At 42.8% G+C, this 26,940-nt stretch overlaps 1 protein-coding gene across 1 annotated transcript in view; it reads right to left on the reverse strand.

The window, feature by feature from the left end:
* Positions 1 to 6,729, reverse strand: part of fat4 (FAT atypical cadherin 4) — a 111,908-nt gene extending 105,179 nt beyond the window's left edge. The window contains exon 1 of the mRNA XM_086106102.1: positions 1,648 to 6,729. Within this exon, the coding sequence (XP_085962228.1) occupies positions 1,648 to 6,729 (5,082 nt within the window). The remainder of the gene's footprint in view (positions 1 to 1,647) is intronic.
* Positions 6,730 to 26,940: the final 20,211 nt, after the last annotated feature.

Below are 26,940 nucleotides of genomic sequence, written 5' to 3' on the forward strand. Positions count from 1 at the left end.
TGATCATTCGAATGTACTTATTTATGTACTGTGTGTATTATTATTATGATGATTATTATTCTTTTATTCCATTAAATGACAGGTCAATTCATGTATTGTAAGTAGTGAAATGTAACCATTTTACAAAAACATTCAAAAATGATATTGATTCAATATTTGTGTTTTATTTTAAAAAAGTAGTTCATTACACTTCAATTAATTATAATTCAATTGATTAAAAATAATACGTTGAAACATTTATCTGATGAACCATTTGTTCTTAATACAAAGTAAGGCATACCAGCAAAATGTAACAATTTTACAAATATATTTTAAAATGTTTCATTTTAAAATATTTATTTATTCAATGGTTAGTTAAGTATACTTAAATTATAACTCTACATTGAATTAAAACATTTATTTCATTTAAAAATTGATAAATTTCTGAATTGTAAATAATAAAAATTTTAATATTAGTAAAATGTACCAATTTTTGAAATACACAAATACATAATTAATCTTTCAATTATATGTTGTATTTTTTAATTGGTTATTTAATCACACATTCGTTATATTCTATTAATTATAAATTATTCAATTAAAGCATGCAACTCATTAAATAATTGACAAATGTCTTAGCTGTAAACAACACACTTTAAAAAATATTTGTAAAATGTAAACTGTTCCCTTGCTTTTCTTTTGTGCAACCTATCAATGTGGGAATTTAGGAAGGTGAGGGAATGTATTAAACATTTGTTATATTTGTTACTATTTTTTATTTCATTTAGGAAATACTTGGCCAATCAATTGAATGAAATAGTTAAATATAAATAACAGAATTAAATATGAAAATGAATGACTATTATGTTACGTGCATAATTTTATTATTATCCATCCAACCGTTTTCCGATCCGCTTATCCTCGCAAGGGTCGCGGGGGTGTGCGGGAGCCTATCCCAGCCATCTTTGGGGACTAGGCGGGGGACACCCTGAATCGGTTACCAGCCAATCTCTGCACTGTGAGGTCAACGCGCTAACCACTGGACCACCGGGCCACCCCATTTTTATAATAATAATAATAATTATTATTATTATTATTATTATTATTATTATTATTATTATTATTGTTATTATTATTATTATACTTGTTACATTATGTTATTTTTTTATAATATGATATTATTATATTGTGTAATAATAGTTATTATTTTTTTTATTAATAATAATAATAGTAATTATTATTATTATTACAAACACATTTTACTTTTTTGCCGAATTTATGAATGAGTTGGCCCATCTGTCCCTTGTAAAAATCAAATGTGGCCCTTGTGCACAAAGGTTTGCCCACCCCTGTTCTACCAGGACCTTTTTTAAAATCTGTTATATTCATATTTGGAGATAAGACGATACTGCAAGTAAGAATGGCATGGAGCGAGGCCGTCTTACACAATGTCCAACAAAATGGATGTTTAACAAACCTCAGAACTGTGTTGAAAAAGTGAATAAATTAGTGGACAAATGCATTACTTGGCCTGTGTGTCACCATCTTTCAATTCCAGCTTGGATCTTGATTTCAATAATATCCCTGACAAATGCCAGCACATGAGTTCATGAGAGTTCATGAACTCCCACAACAGAGCTATAAAAAAAAGCGCTTGAGATGACTCACCTCGGCACGCTGCGTCCTTGGCTGGCTCACGTCCGTCTCAATTGCGTACACGTCCACCAGGTAGAGGTCGGAGCCTTTCTCCCTGTCTAGCTCCGCCGCCGTCTGTATGACTCCGGTGTGGCGTCCGATGGTGAAGAGGCGTCCGGCGGCTTTTCCACCGCTGCGCACCGCCACAATGAAGTACTCCACTTTTCCACCGGGACCTCGCGGACTTGAGGCGTCCAGAGAGATCACGTTGGTGCCTGGCGGCTGGCCCTCCTTGAGGATGGTGATGTACTTGGGCTGCGTGAACACGGGGCCATCCAGGCCCTGGAGGATGATGGTCATGTCAGTCCTGGAGGTCTTGCGCTCGCTGCCATGATCAGTGGCAGACACGGTGAGCGTGTACACGAGGCGGGAGGGCACCAGCTGTGAGGCAAGGCGGATGTCGCCGCTGTAGCGGTCCATGATAAATGTGTCCGAGTCGCCCTCGACCAGCTCGTACTCCACTTCCCCGTTTTCTCCCTCGTCGGGGTCAAAAGCCACCACCGTCGTTAGGATGGAGCCGATTACAATGTTGGGCTCGGCCACGAGGGCATTCTGGGACACAAAAGTGGGGATGTTGTCATTGATGTCTGTGACCCATATTGTCACGTTTTTAAGGGCGAAACGTCGGAATTCAAACGGCACAGCCTGGTCGGTGGCCTTTACCGTCAACTCAAACAGGTTGGAAAATTCCCTGTCCACCTCCTTGGTGGTGTAGATGAGACCGGAGCTCGGGTCGATGCTGAAGTGGCCTCCTCTGGGCACCTGCTGAACAATGGAGTACTCCAACAGCCCGTTGATATCTGCGTCCGTGTCATGAGCTGTAATTGTCATGACCGAGGCCGAGATCGGAAGATTCTCCGGGATGGACTTGAAGATGTCCCCGGGAGTGAAGATGGGAGGGTTGTCGTTGAAATCTCGAACATGTATGACGACAGGAATTGAAGAGGAGCGCTGGGGTCGGCCGTTGTCCTTCGCTGTGACGTTGAGCTTGTAAAACGACTGTGTTTCGTAGTCCAGCTTTTTGAACAGAAAGATGCTGCCCGTGTTGGGACTGATGCTGAACGTGCCGTGGTTGTTTGTGGCGGTGATGCTGTACGTTATTTCGGCATTCGAGCCAGAGTCAGCGTCGCTCGCCGTCACGGAGGCCACCAGCTCGCCGATTCTCATGTTTTCCTGCACGTCCACGGACAGTAAGGATTTGGGGAAGGTCGGGGTGTTGTCATTCTCATCCAGTACACTAATGCTAAGCATACAGGAGGAGGACAAGGGCACAATGCCAGCATCAACAGCGATTATTTTCAGAGAATAGGAGGCTGTTGATTCATAATTCATTTTGCCGACTAATGTGACTTGTCCTGAGCTCTCGTCAATGGTAAACTGTCCCTCCTCATTGCCCTCAGTGATGTGATAATGAACCAGTCCATTGTTGTTTTCGTCGACATCAGAGGCGGAGACGCGCAGCAGCTGGGTCATGTTCTGCGCCGACTCAGAGATGGAGGCCTGGTAAATGTCTTTGGTGAACTTAGGTGCATTGTCATTGATGTCTTGTATGTAAACCTGCACTTTGGCCTGGTCTCTGAGGGGTTTAGGGAGACCCTGGTCGGCCGAGATGATGACGAAGCTGAAGGCAGCGGCGCCTCTTTGTCTCACGAGCGACTCACGGTCCAATCGCAGTGTGCTCGTCAACTCCCCCGTGATGGCGTTCAACTCGAAGTTGGGCTGCGGAGTCTCAAACGAGTATCTGACGTCGCTGTTTGGCCCAAAGTCTTTATCCTCGGTGTGGACTAAGCCGACCAGCGAACCCCTCGTCTGCTCCTCCTCAAAGTGAAAGACGTAATTGGTGCTGTTAAACAAGGGGCGGTTGTCATTGACGTCCTCTAGGATCACGCTGACATTGACGGTGGCGCTTAGCGGCTCCACGGCGCGGTCTGTAGCCACCACCACTAAGTTGTATCTGTCCTGCAGCTCCCGGTCCAGCTCTGCTTTGATGTACAGTTGCCCATCTGGGAAAATTCCAAAGATGTCCCCCGTGTTGCCGCCAATGATGTCATACATGATCTCCCCGTTTAGGCCTGAGTCTTTGTCAGTGGCCTCCACTGTGAAGAAGCGGCTGTTGACAGGTTCCGACTCCAGGATGGCGACCTCATAGGAGAACTGGCCAAACACAGGCGAATTGTCATTCACGTCGTAAACGCTGATGATAAGCACCAAGCTGGAGGTGTGACGGGGGACCCCCGTGTCCGAGGCCAAGACCTCGATCTCGTAGGACGTGGTGGTGACCTCCAGAGGCCCGGTCAGCGTGATAAGGCCGTGCTTCTCGTGGATGTGAAACAGTCCTCTGGGGTTTTGCTTGAGGCTGTAGACCAGCATGCCGTTGGCGCCCTCGTCGGGATCAGATGCCTTGGCTTGGAAGATTATGTGACCCGTGCTCCAGTTCTCCACAGCGCTCACATGCTCCACAGAGTGAATAAAGTGGGGGGCATTATCGTTCAGATCCTTCACTGTGATGTTGACAAAGGCCTCTCCTGTTATTTCACCTGCTCTGGCTACAAGCTTCAGGTGATAGAAGCCCTGCTCTTCTCGATCTATTTGGCTGGACGCAGTGATTTGACCGGCTGGGTTTACAGCAAAAAGCCCTCTCTGGTCCCCCGAGGTGATAAGATAGGAAATGTTGGAGTTTAGATCGACAGTGGTGGCCGACACAGTCCCTATGACTGTTCCCGAGCCCACATTCTCAAACACGACAAAGCTGTAAACTTTCTGGCTAAAGATGGGTGGATTATCTTGTGTGTCTATTACAGTCACAGTGACAATGGCGTGGGTGTGCGAGTGCAGCCCACCGCCATCTGCAGCTGCCACCTGCAGCTGATAAGTGGTTTTGACTTCTCTGTCCAACGACGCCAGCGTGGTAATTTTACCTGTGTTGCTGTGAATGTGAAATTTGGAGGTGTCGCCTGCTGTGATGATATATTTCACTGTGCCGTTGTGACCCAAGTCGGGGTCTGTGGCAGAAACAGTAGTGGCAAAAGTGCCTGGGGGCTCGTTCTCTTTCACGTTTGCAAAATACTGCACAGGGTAAAAAACGGGCCTGTTGTCATTGATATCCCTCAGGGTGATGTTGACTTTTCCAGCAGAGTGCAACGGGGGCGTGCCTGTGTCTGCTGCCTGGATGTGGAGCAAGTAAGAGGCCTGATCCTCCCTGTCCAGCTCCGCGGCTGTGCTCAAACGCCCCGATGAGGCGTCCAGGCGAAACAGCTTGCGAAGGCCGGGCGCCGTCTCGGCATCCAATGAGAAACGGACTGTCCCATTCTCGCCCAGGTCGTCATCAGAGGCTGAAAGCACAAGCAGCTCTGTGCCGGCCGGTGCGTGCTCCACCATGGAAACATGATACATTGTCTGTGTAAACGTGGGCACTTGGTCGTTCACATCAGTAATGCTCACAATCAGCTTTGTGTAAGAAATCTTGGGCTGCAGCCCCTGGTCTTTGGCACTAATGTTAAGAACAACTTGCGACGCAACCTCCCTATCCAACAAAGCGGCGCTGGTAACCAGACCGCTGTTTTCGCTGATGGTGAACCAGCCCAAAGTGTTTCCAGACACCAGCGAGTAGCGTAGGTTGGCATTTTGCCCGGAGTCGCCATCTGTTGCAGAGACCCCTTTTATGTAGCTGCCTTTGGGGATGTCTTCGTTGATATCAACCCTATACAGCGCCTCCTGGAATATCGGCGGGTGGTCATTGATGTCATTGACGAATATCACAAGACTAGCAAAAGACGAGCGCGCCACTGGCTTGCCATTGTCTGACACCGACACTGTTAGGTTGTATGAGGAAATTCGCTCCCTGTCCAACACGCTGGCCACTTTGATCAAACTCAAATTGGGCACAGGGGACGTGTGCACCTCAAAATGTCTTTGCTCATTACCACCTAAGATGGACACAGAGATGTTACCGTTGGCAGTGGGGGAATCTGAATCAGACACTGTGAGCAGTGCTACCACTGTGCCAATTTGTGCATTTTCATCAACAGAGGCAAACTTGGATGTGGTGGGGAAGTACCTGAACTTCACCACAGGGTCGTTGTCATTCACGTCCAACAATTTGACGGTTGCCTCCGTCCTACCGGACAACGACGGCGCCCCACTGTCCACCGCGTGGACAGTCAACGAATACACTTTCTTACTTTCATAATCCAGACTTTGTTTTATGGTAAGGGTCCCATCTTTGGGGTCGATTTGGAAGGGGGTGCCCTCGTCTAGGTAATACCTGATTTCTGCGTTGGTCCCATCGTCCTGATCGGACGCCGTGATTTGCAGGATGCTGGAGCCCACCGCGGCATCCTCAAACACGCTCGCCTCATACTGTTCATGCTCAAACGCAGGCGGGTTGTCATTGATGTCCTGGATGGTGACGTTCACCTGCAGATAGCCAAACTTCTTAGGGTCCCCCTTGTCCTCCACTTCGATGAGCAGCTGGTAGAAGGGCGTGAGCTCCCGGTCCAGGCCCCCTGTCGACACCAGGTGCAGGAATGCGCCCTCGCCACTGGGATTGACGGTAATATCCAAGCGGAATTTCCTCTGTTGGTTTCCCTTCACGATTCTGTAGGTGGTGTGGTCCACGCCGTTACTCCCAATGTCAGAGTCGGTTGCTGTGTCCAAGATGACCTGCCGGCCGCTGCTGGCATCCTCCTTGAAAGACACCACGATAGATGCATCCGGGAACACGGGCGCGTTGTCGTTAATATCCAACACCATGATCCTAACCTCCGTAGGGTAGGTAGGCTGACTGGAGAGCACCACCACGTTGATGACATCGCTCTGCAGCAGCTCCCTGTCCACCACAGACGAGGTTGAGATCACTCCCGTGCTGCCGTTGATGGCGAAAAGTCTGTGGCGCTCGCTGAAGCGGTACGTGAAGCCGGCGCGGGTCTCTATCTGACCCACGTAGGTGCCCGCGGGCTGCTCCTCCAGCACGCGAAACTCTTGGCGGACTTGCATGGATGCCGAGTAGCGTGACAGAGTCCACAGCAGCAGCAGGAGTGAGTGAAGCCGAGCCATGGTCAGGTCAGCCAGCCCGGTGCAGCTTGATGCATCCACACTAGAGCATTATAATCCAAACGTTCCGAACGTGGAACCTGGAAACTTAATTTGTCACGTTGATCTTCTTTTGAGCACTTAACTCCAGCGTCGACGTGCACTCCTCATCAATACGGCATCCACGGGATGGTGAAAAGCATTCCCGCAACACACAAGAAACTTTTCCACCCTCCCTCTCTCGTTTATTTCCCCCCCCCAAAAAGGAGCATGGAATTGTTACTCAAAGTATCCGCGCGTAAAAGTGGATCCGAGGAGCTGCGCGCATCCGTGGAGGGATACGAATAACGGTCCACTCACGCTTGCGCTCAACATTGCGCCGCTACTCGGCAAAGTCTCACTAGAAAAAGTTAAAACAAAGCTGGAGTCGGGGCAAGCTCCCTCCCAGCGGCGATCCCATTGGACGGGGGTGAGCGCGCTCGCACCGCCTCAGTCGCTTTCCATTGTTACATGCACACGCACGCACACATCACTCACGCGCGTCATCGCACGCACTTACTGTTCCTCCTGCTACTACAGGATCTGTCAATCGTGTTGCACGCAGGTAGTTGTACCCTTCATACGTCTCACAATTGCGCCTGTAAATCAGACTAAGTGTTTTGAAACTCCCAAAAACACAAAAAGCAATGCATTTTCAAAAGATTACAACATAAATTCCTTCATCAAAATGTAATCACGCATTCAGTCATATGTAGGGTTAACACATGTATTTTTAAAACAATTTCCATTGTCATTTGGGGGAAAAAAACATGATTGGTTGGTTAAATTGATGCCACAGCTAGAAGACAGTTCACTCTAAAACACAACTATTTAATTTCAAAACTGCGTTTCTTTGTAAAAGTTTTCTTTCTTTTCTTTGACACAAATATAATAGGCATTTTCTATACGTGCATGCTAAGTACCAGTTCCAGTTTATGGTACACTTTTAAAGATGGGTCAATTGCGTTATCTAGCGGCCAAAACGTGCTACAGCAACATTAAATGGAGACACTGTATTTCAAGTACAGTATAACATTTTGTATATCTAGGTGAAAACATTTTTGTTTTGACTAACCAAAATGTGAAAACATTATTTTCCCAAAACGACAGACTTTAATGACCTATTTCACTTAAATTGATGTCACGTTGCTATTAAAGTTGATCTCAAAGTGTAAAGCGCAATCATCCAAAACAAGACCAGATGAATGGATGGTAAGGAAGAGAAGATAAACAATCCAATTGGAATAATGATTAACAAAGTGACGTAATTGTAAAAATAAAATATACAATGTTAAAATGTTACAACTATTACTAATGCTATCAGTTATTGATGTTACCAATGCTGGTAGTGTTACTGTTTCTAATGTTAATAATGTTTGTTAATGCCGCAATGAGACAGCTTGCTATCTATCTGGATGCAAAATAGGACATGAGTCAACTCCAGTAATTGAATTAAGGACTGACAGACACGGGCGAGAAGAGAGAGGGAGAGAGAGAGAGAGAGAGGGAGGGAGAGAAAGAGAGAGAGAGAGAGAGAGAGAGAGAGAGAGAGAGAGAGAGAGAGAGAGAGAGAGAGAGAGAGAGAGACAGAGTGTGTCAAAGTAGATTTTGTCCCACAGGAGCCGTGATTAGCATTACATCAAGCGGGACGCTAAAACGGTCAGCTTGCAGGCAGGCAGGACGCATTTGATGGAACGACTACCGGGTAGTTGCTATTTTGTTGGGGATAAGCGTCATTTCATGACAGCAACAGTAAAGTAAACATCCTTCCTTCATCTATGACAGTATGCAGGAACAGGAACAAAGACCTAATGAACAGTTCAGGAACAAGACCGTGAACAAAGATGAAAATGGACGGGTATAATATTCAAATATAATATTCAAAATGGATCTAGGAAAAGAAATAACCATGGGAACCGGTTGAAAGATCCAAACAGACCTGAAGAATAAGGAATAAAGACACGAATAGATGGTCCGGTAACAAGATCAAAGATGCAAACAGATGGAATATAATCAGCGATACAAATGGCTGATCCAGGGACAGGAACGGTGATGCAACTGACTGGTCCATCAACTGGAACAGCAATCAAAGTAGACGCACCGGGATGAGGAACAAAAATCCAAAACTGACAGACCAAGAACATGGATCCAAATAAACAGACTAGGAACAGGAACAAAACACACATGGCTGGGACAAACAGGGACAAAGATACAATTGGAGAGACAACACAGGAAAAAATATATATCCAAAATGATTTAAACCGGAACAAATATCCAATGACATGAACCAAAGGAGAAAAAGAAAAAAAGATCCAAAACAGAAACGAAAATTTAAATGGATAGTCCGCGAACAGGAGCAAAAACCTAATGGACTGACACAGAACAAAGTTTCAATTATGAATAGGAAGTACTGTAATGTCCAAATGGATGGAACACAAAAAAATATTCAATTGGATGGTGCAGGAACAGGAAAAGGAGTAAAAATCCAAATGGAAATCCAGGAACAAGAACAAAGATTCAAATAGATGGAACTCTAACAAATGAAAAAAGTGAAAGGAATGGATAGAACACAAAGGCAGATCCAAATGGGGAGTCCAGGAATAAGAACGAAAAAAAATCGACAGACCAAGAACAGTCACCAAGATTAAAATGGACAGAGTCGGAACATTAATAATTTCAGACAGTCTGTGCAACGGGCTACTGCTGACGTTTATTTGTCCATGTGTAATTTCCCCTAAGATTGTTCTACCATGCCTTCTTAATTAAACAGTTGATGAGCCTCGTGTGAAGGTAGTTGGTTTGTGTTGAATAATTAATGTTCTGAATACAGCCGTTTTTGAAACATGGGTTCATGATTGTATACATGCATGGTGTTGATGTTTATGGGCCTCTCAGTTTTAAGTATTTTGCTGCTATCTTGTGGCATCAATACATGATTGCAAACCCCTTTTCGAGAGCGGGACAATTTGCACATTTTTGCTCTTCATGTTTCACATTGGGAACCATTTGGGACTTAGCTAAAGTAAATCGTCAGAGAACCATCGTGCAGTTTTGATTTGCAGCTGGCCTCACTTTCTGCCTATCTGTCAGCTAAAAACAAAAATGACTTCAGCACACATGCAAAGTGTATTCTCAATAAGGTTTTTTATAAACGAGGAAATCGGGCGAGGTAGGTAAATAAAGTCTGCAAAGTTCTTTTCCAGACGTGAGTGTGGACCTTTTTTAGTAGGTTTTGCCTTCAAAGCTGCAACTTTGGTAGGCCGTCTCCTGACACAGACAAAAAATTATTGAGACCAATTCATCAGTCATTGATGTTTATCAGTGATCAGCAGTTCCATTGAAACGTGTTCATATAACTCTCATATTTACTTATCCCCGCGGCCTGGTGAACCAGTGGTTCGCGCGTCGACCTCACAGTGCAGAGGTACCGGGTTCAATACCAGCTCAGGCCTCCCTGTGGGGAGTTTGCATGTTCTCCCTGGGCCTGCGTGGGTTTTCTCCGGGTACTCCGGTTTCCTCCCACATTCCAAAAACATGCGTGGCAGGCTGATTGAACACTCAAAATTCTCCTTCAGTGTGAGTGTGAGCACGGATGGTTTTCGTCTATGTGTCCCCTGCCTACTGCTGGAAGACAGCTGGAATAAGATTACCGGTATATTGTTCCAGATTCCAGGGTCTGCCAGTGCGTCCTCAGAATGTCCTTTGGCAACTACCATCTGACTGACCAGGAGTACGCTGATGACACCGTCCTGCTCAGTACAACCCACAGCCAGCTGAGAGACGCTCTGGGCATTTACAGTGAGGAGGCGGCACAGCTCGGCCTCCAAGTGAGCTGGACTAAAACCAAGTTCATGCACATCGGTGATGGACCAAATCGATCCACCCATTCGTATTGTTTGTAACATTGTAGAGCCTGTCAAAAACTTTGTGTGTCTGGGGTCCATGGTGACAGATAATGGGCACCTAAAACCAGAGAGTATTCGCAGACGAGCCCTGGCGGCATCCGCTCTACAGTCTCTCCGGAAACCTCTTTGGCGGCGTCAGACCATCTCACGCAAGACAAAGCTCCGGATTTACAACTCCGCCATACTCTCCATCCTGCTTTATGGCTCAGAAACAGGGCCCCTGAACGACACTGTGGCCACAAGAATCGATGGCTTCGATAGCAGGGCTCTCAGAACCCATCAGGTGGCCCCAGCAAGTTTTCAATGAAGTTATTAGAACATGCATGCGCCAGTCCTGAGCATCTTCCTTGGTCACACAACGCTGCATCTGCTGGTTCGGCCATGTTCCTTGTCTGCGCCCAGACCATCCTACATGACCCATCCTCCAGTTTGACCCAAAGGCCGCAGGCTTGAGACGACCACAAGAAAAGCCTCACACCCGATGGCTCGACGTGGTTGAGGGCAGCTGGCACAAGATCGACAGCTTTGGAAAAATCTGGTGCATATGGGCAGCTCAACACACAGGGACGGGACACCCTGACCCTCGCTGGAGCACTAGTTACTTAGTAGTTAGTGTTCCAGATTCTGTCTGCAAACAAGCATTGCGTATGCATGTGCGAGTGGTTTTGAACCCCCCCGCCCCCCAAAAAAAAAAAAACGCATGAATTTCCACTCCTCATTCCGAATCATCTACACCCGTGCTTAGAAGGACGAGCAAGCATCTGCAAATGCTACCTGTGGCCATGTGCATCAAATGCAGGGAAAAATAAACATGTGGCTCCTACAGTGATTTTTCTAAATGTATGACAGAAATTTAACCAGTCTATAATTCATATCTTTCATGAAGATTTTTTTCTCTTCTTTCAGGACTTTTCCCAATTATTTAAAAATATTTATCAGTCTCTTTTTTCTGTTTTTCTATACTGACTGGTTAACACAAGGGACGAGATCAGCAGAAGACAAAAAGGGCACATGAGGGAACAAAACCAAATGTAATCTAAACAAAAACATCACAGTGAGGACCACATGAGTAGCTCGCCAGTGCTCAGACATTGTGATTTGCAAGTAGAAAATATAATTTAAAAATGCAAACACTGGCAGTATGACATCTTGAACATGATCGCAGTCTGAAATTTAAAACCATTGAGTCTTAAAAATAGCACATTCCAATATAATGAAATGTAATTTGGACAAATATGTTATTTCCGACGTATCAATTTGGTAGCCCTTCACACAATCAGTACACATGAAGTAGCTCTCACTCTCAAAGGTTGGTGACCCCTGCTTTCGAGAATTGGGGAAAATTCGAAGTGACCCCAAACATTTGTAAAGTAGTATCGCTGTAGCTCAATATGTGACATTAATATTCTTTTTCTCAATGTTTTTTGATAAGATTATGCAGGTGTGCCCAATATACTGTATCTGTGGTCTGGAATTATCTTCATCATATCAAGGTAGACCTTGGCGTCAAATTGTGTAAGCATACCGAGTATCTCCTACAATGAGCATAACTACAACTCTATAATGCATTAAATCTAGTACGTTTTTTTGGCTTGCTATATCGAAGCATTACTGTCTTTGTCAAGCCATAATTGAATTGTTCTTTCAATAGTGCAGGTGTACCTAACGTTGTGGCTTGAGTATCTTTCATTATTCCATTAATATTATATCATGTCTTTCCTTTGTTTTGGTCTGAAGAAGCACAAGAACATCAGGAAAATGTTGAAATTTAATGAACATATCTTTTACAAAACATTCCATGAAACACCTTAGATTTCCTGTGGACAAATGTGCAAATTACTTTTATCATTCACATATATGCATTGCAACTGATCCCACTGATTGTACAAAGACACAGAGCTTTAACAAGTAATTGGTATTGAAAAATATAGTGATGCACTTTAAGATTAAATTAGATTTATAAAGAAAGGAATTTTTAAAGCATTTACACATGTGCATTTAAAATCAAAATTTAATTCCTGCTGACATCTTACACACTCAGGAGAGTGCTATTAAATGTGTAAAGAATAAAGTATTCACATGTCCTCGATAGCGTCTGCTGTGTTGGGTCTGTCTCAGTGACATACTTCAGACTGCTGTTGTCTTCTTCTCTGATCAAAACAATGTTGTCTTCTACTCTGATCAAAACAGTGTGTCCCCTACCGGATAATCCATGAATTGCACTATATTAAAAATATTCATTCCGTGTCTTTTATGCATTTTTTTTCCACTTTTAAATGGTCCCGGCTCGATTACTGCAATGCCCTTTACTTTGGAGTCAGCCAGTCCTCCATTAAGCGCCTTCAGCTGGTCCAGAATGCTGCTGCTCGCCTCTTGACTGGTACTCGTAAGAGGGAGCACATAACTCCTACTCTGGCATTCCTTCACTGGCTCCCCATTCATTTTAGAGTTATTTTCAAGATCTTCTTATTTGTTTTCAAATCTCTGAATAATCTCGCGCCACCTTACCTCTCTGAGCTCATCTGCCCCTACACACACGCCTCAGGTCTGTGGACCAGACATTATTAGAAGTACCAAGAACTAAACTGAGGCTCAGAGGGGATCGAGCCTTTTCTGTTGCTGGTCCCTCTCTCTGGAATGACCTCCCACTGAACATTAGGCAAGCCTCCTCGCTGCCCATCTTCAAAACCCTCCTCAAAACTCACTTGTATTCTTTGGCATTCGACTCAGCATGACTTAGATTTGTTCTTGGTTTTACTGTTTGGTGCTTTCTACCGCCTTTATTACCAATTTGTCTTACTGTTTATTGTGCATGTTAAATTGCTCCATGTACAGCACTTTGTATGCAGCGATGGCTGTTTTAAAGTGCTCTATAAATACTGTTGACTTGACTTGACTTGGTCCTGCGGGCCTGATCGAACCTACTTGGGGCCGGTTCCGGCCCGAGGGCTGTATGTTTGACACCCATGTGCTAAACAGTCCGCCACAAAGAAATAAAAGTAAGTAAATCTTACAAAAATCTAAATGAAGAGTAAAAGTAGTGACAACCCAATGAATAACAAAATTACATAAATCATACTTCCAAATCCAGTAAAATTATAATCAAAGTGAAATAAAACATTTTTTAGCCAATCATGTCAAGCAGGACAGAACAGTGATGTAAATGGCAAAAAAAAAGTGTCCACCCATTACACTCACATACATTTGAATGTGTACCATTTATTCTAATGAAAATTGATGAATTAAAACATAGTAAATGTACTACTTTACAACTAAATTGAGAGAATTGCATACTGTATATTTCTAATTCAACGAGTGTAATACCAAGAACGATCAACAGGTGTCAGGGTTTCCCTGTCTAAGATATTCTCGCTCGCAGTGTCACCCTTCGCGCGATTGTTTCCAACGAGTTCTTTGTGTAGTCAGTCAGTCACAGTCCACATGTTAAATATGAGCAAAACAAATAAGGTAAATTACTGGGGGATACTGAAATTCTCTTTAAAAAGTGCCCTTTACCTTGGACATGTTCAGGCCACGTTATGGTAAACGAATGTCCTCCCCTGAGGACAGTTACTGTCTTCTCAAAGCAAAATCAATGGACCTTGCCTGTTTAATAGATAGTAGTGTTTTCCTCAAGGGATTGTACTCACAGAACGGTGTGTGCTTGTATGTTAGCGTTGAATTAATCTTCTCCAAAAGGCACAAAAAGCGATTTTGGAGCATTTAAGTTTCGAGCAGTGGACTTGAATACCTGTGACACAATAGTGGGAGCTTCCAGAGAAGATTATGTTCGCGTCTAAGGTGAGTCAATGAATGCTGACTTGGTGGCGGTGACGGCCGATTGGCACTTTATTATCATCCATCTCCACCAGATTTTCAAGCATAGTTAATTTTATTTCATCGAGAACACCTCCATACTTGCCTACATTAGATGGACAGACAAACTGATGGATAGGATGATGGAAAGGTGGACCTAAAAACAGATAGACGCTATGTTAGCGTCTCACAGATAGACACTATCTGTTTTTAGGGTCCACCTTTTCTTAAACGACAGAGGTGCAAATCTTTGTCAGATACATCAGCAGAAAAATGGACCGATAGGTAGATTGATGGATGGAGCAGCAGACCGACTGACAAGACAGATGGATGAATGGAAAGACATACAGACAGATGGACTAACCGAAAGAGAGACAGCATCAATAGGTAAACGGATAGACGGATGGATGAATGGACAAGCAGGTAGCTCGGTGAATGGACCAGGGATATAATAGGTGTGGATTTATCATTAATGTTAGCTTTTATTTTGTTTTGAAGTTTGTTGTTGTTGCTGTTTTTTAATTGAGCTCGTTTCAATTAGTCTTTAGAGCAAGTTTGTTAGTTTTCTTTTTTTTTCTAAAATGAAATTCAGAAATTCAGACATGCATCAGTGAGAATAAAATCCGATGGCTTGTAAGGGTATAAATCATTTCTTTACATCGAGCTGTCACTTTTTCAACACCTCCTCTGGTGCTGCAATTACCTGGGGATCCATGTCATGTTTGTCAAGATAATCACCGTGAAAGTGCAACCGCTGTGCCATCAAATGTCCACGTAAAAGAAAATCTCTGACTTGGGGCAAAAGGGACCCTTCCACCTCACGACCAGACTCACTCAATCCAGCGATCACATGTCACAAAGGATAAGCAGAGGTGCCGGCGGATCCCCGAGGCACGCATTAAGTCAAACTCCAAATCAGATGCGTTTATGGTATCGAATCCCTCGTTGACTGTGAGGCACCTGAAGGAAGCATAAATCAGAAGCTGCACTCAGACTCAGGCCTCAAGCTATGTTTAGATATAGCCCTTCTGCTGGTGACACCCGCTTTGAAGCAAAACGTCCATCTCCTTATAAGCTCTGACAGAACCTCCACGTTCGGCTCCATTTGGGTAGCATGGAATTGAGGCTGTTGGGAAAAGAAAAAAAAAGTAATTCCACTGAGGTTGTGAGTTGTGCACTTCCCAACTCTCAACTCATCTGTGCTGTATCTTGCGCGGTGTAATTTTCCACTCTGGAGCCTAGTAGCTCATGTCTTTGTTGTGAGTCTTTAATTCGACATGGACTCCTGAGGAGACCATGTGTTGCTGTCTTACTTGTTCCACTTTGTGTTTTCCAGCTTGGTGACTAACCCACAAGAACACTTAACACGGAATTTTAATGCCTGCCGAGTTCAACTGTCTATCATCCAAAGAACAGAATTCTCTTGAGTGTCCTTCTCTAATCCACACTAAAATGTCTAGATTCAGAAAGATCGGGGGTCGGCAGCACGCGGCTCCAGAGCCGCATGAGGCTCTTTAGCGACATCTAGTGGCTTCCTGGAGCTTTATAAAAAAAATGTTTGAAAATGGAAAAAGATTTTGATAGTAGGCTAACATAGCTCAAATAGATATAGATACATGTTGCAGCTCCGAAAAAGGAGAGCTGTGGTGTTAGTTTTTAAAAACGTACACTTTATGCATGCTTTTAAGATTTAAGATATCCTTTATTTGTCCCGCAATGGGGAAATTTACAGTCAGAGTTCAGAAAGGAAACCACTAGGTAGGGAGTCTCGACAAACACAGACACGCCTGTGTCCGACTCCGTGCCTTGTCTCATCTCGTTCGACTCGAGAGGCGTTCAAAGACAGCCTCCATAAAACTGAAATTAATGATCACTTCACTGACACTAAGAAAAGCGAAAAGAAGATACCAAAACAGAAAATCAAGCGAGGGAATCACAAAATAAATTCTATGGGGGCGTTTGTGTACACTAGTGATGGGAATTCCGGCTCCTTTTAGAGAGCCGGCTCTTTTGGCTCGGCTCCCTAAAATGGCTCCTCAGTTTTTTTGTTGCTTAAATTAATTTACTACCAAAAATAACGTAATATTATGCGTAAAATGAATTACTAATGCAAAAAATAGACAGTATATCAAATATTTATTATTTATATGGCTTTATGTATATTCTTCTGAACATACTCAACATGGAGTACAACATGGAGTGCTACAAAAATAAAAACAAAGTACAAAGACCCATATCAAAACAAGGTCAACAAAAAGTTCCAATCTCTGAATGTGTATATTTATAAGCTTTTAACTATTTACAGTAAAACAACATAAGTAAGCTTTGAATACCACACAACAAATTATAAGTTAAAATTTGTAAAACAAAAAGAAGAAAGCAGCACCCAGGTAAAAGTTTTAACTTGTCTTTCGCGAAGATTGGCATGAAGAAAAACCAAGTGCCTCAGCTTTGAGGGGTTGATCCTGTTTCTCCTCTCTGTTAATATTTGCCCTGTTTTGGAGAAGATTCTCTCTGAGGGGACAGATGTTGCGACAACACACAGCCAACACAAAATGGCTGAAAATCACTTGCAATCATTTTACCCAGTTCCTCGTCAATTGTGTTCTGTTTTGCTGGTTTATAGCTTTTCGCATAAAGTGGCTCATAGAGCTCTGGGTTGTACATCTAGGCAGTTGTGACATTGCAGCAGCAGCAACAGTTGCAGACACACTAGCACCTTCATTAATAGCTGGTTCCCTTGCTTGTCTTTTCTCTTCAAATTGTACTGATGGGTGGACTTTTCTGATGTGCCTGTGCAGGTTATTTGTGGAGCCTGATCGATGGGATATTTTAACCTTGCACAGTCTACACGCTGCCTTTGAACTATCAATTAAATTGAAATGAGTCCAAATTTCACTGCGTTTCCTATCCATTTTCTCAGCTTTCCGCTTTCCACCGTGTTGTTTTTTTCGCTAACTAACTCTCTCGTCTCCTCGTTTGTCTTGTTTGCGTGCTGCTCAGTGTGCTGCTGTCTCCTCTCTAACCCCTCCCCCTTCTTTAAACTGCAGCGTGTGCATGTGTGTGTGTGTGTGTGTGTGTGTGTGTGTGTAAAACCCTCCCCTTCCTCTTCTACCACGGATCTTGACCAATCACGTGCGGCTTTAACCGAAGGAGGGGGAAAAAAACAGGAGAAAAAAAAAGTCGGCTCCTATTCGGACCGGCTCCCAATGAGGAGCCGGCTCCCATCGTTCACTTCAAAGAGCCGGCTCGTTCGCGAACGACACATCACTAGTGTACACACAACAAAGGAGTATATAACAAACAATTGTGAGACAGTCCAGTCTCCTACATACATACAGCATGTGTTTCCTTCATTGTAAATTTTAAAGAAGGCTTTTATTTTTTTGCGGCTCCAGACATATTTGTTTTTTGTTTTTTTTTTGTCCTATATGGCTCTTTCAACATTTTGGGTTGCTGACCTCTGAGATAGATGGAAAGAGAGATGGAGCAACCTACCAACAGATATGTCAACAGACAAAACAAAGGGACCAACGAAATGACTGACCAGAGATGGATGGAAGGATGTACGCACAGACTGTCTGACTTCAATTCATGGCAGGAAATGCAAAAATCTATTTCAAAGTAGGAACGGGAACTTGCCATTTTCATTACCGCTCTGGCATAAACGTCCTGTTGTCAAATTGGACTTGAAACCACAGACTTCACTGCACTTGTTCAGTTTTAACTTGCATTGAAATAGATAGATACGTAGAAAAAAATCCTCCACGATGTTCCTTACTGCTGTAAAACAAGAAGTATCAAATATTATAATAACTTTTAAAAATAAAAAGTCAACTGATTGCTTTAATATTGATATGACAATAATAAAGCAGATTATATGTAGTGCGACCTTTCACGCACATATGCAACCTGTCATTCAAAGCTGGTGTCTTTCCATCAAAAATGAAAATTGCTAAAGTTATTCCAATCTATAAAAGTGGAGAAAGACATCTGTTTACAAATTATAGACCAATATCACTACTACCACAATTTTCAAAAATATTAGAAAAACTATTTTCTCGCAGACTTGATAGCTTTACACAAAAACATGCGCTGTTAAGTGAGAATCAACATGGCTTCAGGGAAAAACGGACCACCTCAATGGCAGTTATGGAGTTTGTGGAAGCAATAGCCACTAATATAGACAACAAAGAATTTACTGTTGGGGTTTTCCTAGATCTAAAAAAAGCTTTTGACACAATAGATCACAGTATATTATTGAAAAAAATAGAAAGATATGGCATTAGAGGTGTAGCTTATAAATGGATAAAAAGTTATTTGGAAAACAGATATCAGTACGTGCAGCTCAACAATAAAAAAACGAATCAACTGAAAATCACTCACGGAGTTCCTCAGGGGTCAGTGCTTGGTCCAAAATTATTCATCTTATATATAAATGATATCTGCAAGGTCTCAAAACAATTTAAATGTGTCCTATTTGCTGATGATACAACTTTCTACTGTTCTGGAATAAATCTGAAACAGCTCCTGACAACCGTAGAAATTAAATACGATTAAATTTTATGACCTGGTTGACTTTAAAATTGCCCAATTAATGTACAAAGCACACAATAACCTGCTCTGCCAAAACATTCAGAAGTTTTTCAAAATTCGAGAAAGCAGCTATGATTTAAGAGGTACCAATTTATTCAAAAAACTCAAAACAAGAACAAACATCAAGCAAAGAAGTGTATCTATCAAAGGTGTTAATCTGTGGAACAATTTCGAAACGGACTTGAAAATGAGTAAATCGCTTGCTGAGTTCAAAAACAAATTCAAAAAAATAGTACAAACAACCTACATCAATCAGAGTTAAAATGATAAATTCTAAACATTAAATATAATGATAAATCAGAACTAAGTTGATAAATAGAGAAAGGTATTGAAATATCCATTATGAATACAAGAGAAAATTGACACAAGAGTGCCAGGGTGTGGATGTACTGTATATAATCCCGATACAAACCAAAAGTTGTAAACATATCACGGTTAAGGGTAAAGTATGAGCTTTAATGGAGACTTCTTTCTTCTTACTTTTTTTCTTTTCTGATTGATATAAAAATGATTTATTAGATATAAACACATAACGGGGTAGGACTAGATAAGTTTTTTACTTCCTCCTACTCCCTTGAACATAACTGTTGAATGAAGACTGATTTCTTTCTTTAAAAAAGTTGTAGGTCCAGATTTGGGCGGCCCGGTAGTCCAGTGGTTAGCACGTCGACTTCACAGTGCAGAGGTACCAATTCGGGGTGTCCCCCGCCTGCTGCCCGAAAACAGCTGGGATAGGCTCCAGCACTCCCGCGACCCTAGTGAGGATGGAGCGGTTTGGAAGATGAATGAATGAATGAAGGTCCAGATTTTTACGCCCCAGCAGTGTTGTGTCCAAGGACCGGCAACCCGAGGCCAAGGCCAAGGCCAAGGACTTAACTCCGAGGCCAAGGCCAAGGCCAAGGACTTGGAAAATTTTCCGGGGCAAGGCCAAGGCCAAGGACTTGCCTCCGAGGCCAAGGCCAAGGATCAAGGACTGATTTTGAAACTGAGGCCTAGCCGAGGACATGTATAAAACAATGCTATCATACCACTTGGCAAGTCTTCATGATTTGCAACACCCCTCCATCATAACCCTTTGCACTCCCTAATGCTTGAATGAAGTGGTTTTATTCAAAGAGTAGAACAGTCAGGGTACGTGTTATTTATACTGAGAAAAAAAATGAAATCATATGGTATACATTTATGAATGAATGTTTTAGTGCAGTAGTTTCTTAATATGAAGTACATCAACACTCAACAGGCATGACATGGCACGGAAGACAAATTGAGAAATGACTTTGCATAGAAGTCAATCACTGACTGCAGAAAAAGCGGTAATCTATCAGTGATAATTTTACAGTTTACCGGCAGCGAGTCCCAGGGACTCGCTGATCAGAAAAGTATGAGTGTCATTATGGATTGAGAGAGTCCCAAATTTCGAATTCTGAAAGGGTCTACTTATTCAATTGCATATGATAATAACACAAACAACTACATATAAATACAATGATAAACAAATGCTGCAAAAATTTAAATAATTCAGGAGCAGGCCTGAGGATTTCGGAATTCATGGTAACCGTTTTTCGGAAATTCATGGTAACCGTTTTTCGGTTCCGTCGGATTACCCAATGGGAAACCACGATAACAAATGTTGGGTTCCGTAAACGTTCATCAGGGGAACCCATTTTTCTATTTTGACTGATATTGATAATCAAGAATTCCGAAACTCAAAAGTATAATGTTTCAAGGGTCAATGTTTGAAAACTATGCATTAACAATGAACGTTACATCAGCAGCTGTGTATTCCAGGTTTATTCCAAAAAAAAAAATAAATAATGGATCAAAAACTGGTGTACTCATCAGAGTATTTTTTCCAATCTCACACTGCAAAGATTAATTGACTGTTAATCATTAATACAGGTAAGTATTGATGTGGCTTGACATCCTCTTCCCAAGACGATGCATGTGTAATCTATGATCAATTTGACGAAAGAATTTAATGTTCTCCCCGGGCCTGCGTGGGTTTTCTCCTGGTGCTCCGGTTTCCTCCCACATTCCAAAAACATGCGTGTCAGGCTGATTGGACGCTCTAAATTGTCCCTAGGTGTGAGTGTGGGCGTGGATGGTTGTTCGTCTCTGTGTGCCCTGCGATTGGCTGGCAACTGATTCAGGGTGTCCCCCGCCTACTGCCCGTAGACGGCTGGGATAGGCTCCAGCACCCCCCGCGACCCTAGTGAGGATCAAGCGGTTCGGAAAATGGATGGATGGAATTTAACACACGTCATCATTAGTTCTACCAACAGTTAACATTAGCATTACTACACCTTGTGATGAATGTTTTATTCATAAAGTTACCATGCTACAACCAGTAAATTATAGAATAACCAATACTGTTTCATAATATTTTTCACAGCGATTAGCCTACAAATTTAATGACCAATTTGCCTCGTAATCGTGCCTCGCGTCGTATCTCGCTCTCGCATTCTGTGCATACGTCACAGGTGAGTTTAGTGATACGCCCTTTGGACGATTCATACGAAAAATCAGACAAGCATTCCCATTTCTTAAATATCGTAATTAGTAGACCTTGGTGAGTTTTTTTCGTCGCCATCTCAAACTTTCATCCGCGCGATTCCTCAGTTTGCGGACTAAAATAAAAACCCGCATGCGCACATAACGTCATCTGTTGTGTCCCCCCCCCCCCCCCAACACTGAAAACAAAACAAAACGAAAGTAAATTAGAAGAAACACACTCACACACCACACCACATCACAAACACACATACAGGCGCAGTGAAATCGCGTGGATCACACAGTCAATTCAAGTGCGGTGACTTTTATAATTAAACTATTTTTCGGTACCGTGAAAATGACACCACGGAAACGACACGCTGCCGGTAACGATTGTTACTGTGAAATCCTCAGGCTTGCCGTAGTTTTTTTGTTTGTTTGTTTGTTTTGACTGAGAAATGTCCTTGCGTCCCAAAAACGCACATTGTTTGGAACTGTGCGTCCCGTGGGAAAATTATGCGTCTAGGACGCGGGACGCAGAGGTAACGAGATGGCTGAATCTCGAACCATTCTCTGAGTACTACTATTATTACCACTACCACTAATACTACATTAATTAATACCTTCAACTTCACAATAATAATAATAATAAAGAATTAAATCAACCATGATTTTAAACTATGTATTATCAATATTCATTATTCCAAACATGAGAAAGCATTCAGCAAACATAACTGGAATCGAGCAAAAGGACTCCAAATCCCAACGGCCAAACCCGCAAGTGAACTGACATTATTGACTCCAGCTGTAACGCAAATTACTTGGTTCAAACAAACATTCTAGTGCGACAGACACAAACGTGACGACTGTGCGAAAATAACTAAATAAAAGACACCACTGTTACAGAAAGGCTTTACACGCTATTTAAACTGCCGATCGCGAACGCAACAAACCGTGATTGAAACTAACTGTGATGCCGCTCTTTATACGTTGTGCTAACTGTTATCTGTCAGTGACAGACCCGCCCCTCTTAAAGCGCCAGAGTTAATCCATCAACATGGGTTTCCTTGGATGGAATTTATTAGATTCCTTCGTGATTATTGCGGCCCTTATACAAGGGATTCGAGGCTCTAATACCTCACTGTGTCCGAGGACCCGAGGCCAAGGCCGAGGACCAAGGACCACCCCTCGGTCTTCGGTCCTCGAGGCCAAGGACCAGCTCGAGGAACACATCTCTGCGCCCCAGGGGGGAAACACATCTCAAATTAGAATACAGAGGTGAATGATACATTTCATTTGTTTCCAGTTTCCACAAAAAATTTGAAATTGGCAAATTGTTGAAAACTATCCTATTAGATGACAAGTAACTATATATCTTCCCACAAAAATGTAACACAACAAGTTGTGCAACCGTCATTATCTGCAATTAATTAAATCACAGGTTAAATTATTTGCACACAAATTTGTCAATGTAGAATAGCACAGGCCAACCTATGTATTAACAATGAAAAGCAAATAAAGTTTTAACAGTGTGTGACCGCCGCATTCATAACTGGCCATAATTTTTTTTTTTACCGCTTCTGCATTCCCAGGGATGAATGTCCCCCTTCGCAAAGCAATACGAGGTATGAGGTATACCTCTCTGTCGCAACATTGCTCAGGCGGTATCTGCGCCATCAGGATGACACGATCATGTTTCATCTTTTGTTTTCCATCGTTTTTCTGAGTGCTGCACCGCGCTTGGCTGACGCAGGAAGCGCGCTGTCAGCACATTCGCACGCTTGTAATAACCCGGTGTTGCCACTTCATAACCGTGATGTGCATCTCGGGGACATGCTACAGAGATTTTTACAATCAAGGATGAGGTGATCTGTGGTTGGCACTTTTAGAATAAACGGTTCCTTGTTTCATACATCTGCAACAGACAACCAGACCTGGCAAAAGTATTAACACTGTACGAAAGAAAGAAAAGGAGTATTTGTGCTAAAATAGACTCCTATCAAAGTACTGATTCCTGTCTTTGAATTTGTGTGTGTGAGAGATTGTCCTGCTCAGTTATTGGGTTAAAGTGCATCAACGACTGCAGCCCTCTATCTGTTTCTGAAATTCAAAACAACTAGCTGTTTGCTTGGAGCACTAAATGGGGGCATATCACTTAATAAAAAGCATATTTTTATTTATTTATTTTCATATTGAAGATGTTGGCTTGTCAAGACTCCAACAATCTTTGGCAATGATGAGTCACCCAATTTTCATCTAATCAAGCCTTTCCACTCCCACTCATCACAAAGGACACATACACGGCAAATGATTCAGGCCATTCAATAAAATACTGACCTTGGCGGATGTTTGAATGCGTGTTCTCAACTGCCAGTGTGATTCCTCTGTCAGTCCAGTTCAGGGCCGCCGTAGAGGAAAGACTTTAGGCCGGCAGCCAAAACAGTCGGCGGCCGCTCTATGAAATGACTCACAAGAAAGCTGTGCTGTTGTAAACGTCAGTGTGTTTTGGGATAAGTAAAGGCGAGGCTTTGGGGGGTTGTTTCAGCCAAAATATGATCACATAGTTGGGAACCAAAGGCCTAGGTGATGAGTGAGTGATCAGTGTTTGATCTCCTCAAGGCCATCATGCGTCAAGATGGGGTGCTTGGTGGAGCGATTAGAAGAACAGAGGCTGCCCTCAGGTTACCGCTGACATCCACCTCCATCACAACCTGCCGTCTCACTCAACCAACCGTACCGTTTATCTCCTGACAAGTTTGTCTGTGCACTTCATGATAATGTTGACTTTTTTCACCACAAAAGACCTTGACCAATGTTGCTGTGGTATTTGTGGAGTCAATGGAGGCTCTGGTTGGACCTGTCTTGGGAATCCGCACATGTAGCACTAGTCCTAGTTAAAGATCCACATTCGGAGTACAGTACTTCTCCCAGCCTTGTAATTGTTGGGTGTGTAGACTTCACTGGAGAATACTTAAGTCCCTGAATCAAAGAAAAGGTTCGGCAATCCAATATAAACATCCATGATTGTTATCCTTGAAATGCTGGTACAATCAATGGATCTCAAACAATCGTCTTGATGAGACCACAGTACACATGGCACGTTTGCAGACTCCAATTTAGTTCACTGACCCGAGTAAGTGGACTCAATTGAAACAGTGAACTCAGATGATTCACTTAAATCAGGCGATTGGCGAGTGTTAATGCACTCCCAAAAACACAGCTGACTCAGATGATTCGGTTGAATCAGAAGATTGACTTCAGCTTGTCGACACACGGAAAACCCAAGGAAACATGATTTTGTTGATTCGAGTTAGCAGATCACCTGAAACACTGTTGACCCAGATGATTCAGTTGAATCATGTGACTGACTCAAGTTAAGGCCTGTGCGGAAATACAACTGACTCATACTGTATGATTCAATTGACTTGGGAGACTGGCTTGAGTTAGCCAAACTCTGCAGGCTTAAAATATTTGGTTTACTGACTCAAATTAGCAAAGGAATCAAATGATTCAATTCCACCAGGAGACAGACTCAAGTTAGTGGACTCACAGGAAACCCAGTGGACTTGAATGATTCATTGGTGTGGTGGAATTGGAATTCACTGTAAACATTGCACACTCATATTCAGGTGAATTGGGCAACTGATTCAAGTCAGTGGACTCAACAGAACACAATGGACTCAGATGATTTTGTTCAATGACTTGAGTTAGCAGACTCTCTCTGCTGACAAAAAAAAAAGTTGACTCGAGAGACTCATTCAAGTGAGCAGAGTCACCAAATACACAAAAGACTCAGATAGCAGATTTGGTTCACTGACACTGAAATGTTGCTGTCAAAGCCTCTTTGTAAAGTAAGCCGAGTGGGGTGTTGGAGACTGCAGGAGGCGGAGGTGTAAAGGCCAGACCTGTACCTGTGACTCACTGACCACAGGTGTCAATCAAATGGGACGAATGCAGTTAATGAGGCCAATGCGGTAAACAAGGCCTGTGTGGTCCCACACAGAGTGTGAAGGCTAACAGCACATGAGTCACATGATTATCACAAAACACATAAAGCCTTTATGAGTTGGAGCAGCAGCTTGGGGGTCTTCGTCCACTTGAGTTTCATCCAAAGCCTTACTTTGTTTAGTTTGGCATTAAAAAAAAAATTATAATAATTAAAAATAATAATAATAATGTTTCAAAGAGAAACAGATTTTTTTTATTGAGATCAATTTAATGTAATTTTGAGAACATTTAATATGCAGATTTCAAAAGTCTAAATAAAAAGTCTTTGAAACTTCAACTTGCATTCTGGACAAATACACAGACACTGCAACATACATCAGGTTCTGTGAGGACATGCGTGTGCCAATAAAGTCCTTTCGCTCCTTCAACAATCACAACCCATGGTTCACTGCCAAACTCAGGCAAATGAGTAAAGAGGAAGAGGCCGCCTTGAGAAGTGGAGAAACCAATTGACAAAGGAAATTATCATTGCAATGAGAAGCTAGACAGAGCGACTGAGAAAACAGTTTTCTGCGGCTGCTGAGGAAGCACGGCCTGCCACAAGAGCTGCTTAGACAGTTCTACATAGCAGTCATCGAATCAGTCCTGTGTTCCTCTATCCCGGGGGTTGGCAACTCGCGGCTCCAGAGTCTCTTGCGGCTCTTCAGCGATGCCCTAGTGGCTCCCTGGAACTTTTTCAAAAATGTTTCAAAATGGAAAAAGCTGTGGGAGGGAAATATATACGTACAGTATATATTTTTAATATGGTTTCTGTAGGAGGACAAACATGACACAAACATTCATTTCTATAAAAATGTGAAGAATAAATATTACATTTCATCATTTCTGTCAACGAGGATTTGCGTGATAGCCTGCGACACACCTTTCTCTTAGTAGGACGGCATGGCAGGCAGGTTTTCATGTAGTTCACCGAGGGTACTGGCAAAGAATGAGAATGTGGAGGGCCAAGAAAAGCATTTTTAAACGGTACACGTGAGCTACGATAGTTAACACGCTGCAAAAGTGTGTCCCATGCCTCGATCATCTTAGGGGCCGTTATGGCTGTTGCTCATTATAGCATGCGTGTATAAGTGTGTGCATATGCGCACATGTGAGCTCATGGGTCGATCGTGGGAAGTTGGTTGATCGAAAAGTAGATCTTCCGTCAAAAAAGGTTGGGCCCCCTGCTCTACAGGATGCACCGCAAGGGAAAAAATTAATTAATCATCAAGGCACATTGTGTATTTGTAGCCAACTTAGTCATTTTGATAGTAGGCTAATATAGCTAATATACAGTAGATACATACAGCATGTGTTGCCTTTGTAAGGCTTACAAAAGGCTTTTAATTTTTTTCGGCTCCAGATATATTTGTTTTTTTTGGTCGAATGTGGCTCTTTCAAC

This window comes from Hippocampus guttulatus, chromosome 2, assembly GCF_054856545.1.
Source record: "Hippocampus guttulatus isolate MCC_2025c chromosome 2, RoL_Hgut_1.0, whole genome shotgun sequence".
Taxonomy (NCBI): Eukaryota; Metazoa; Chordata; class Actinopteri; order Syngnathiformes; family Syngnathidae; genus Hippocampus; species Hippocampus guttulatus.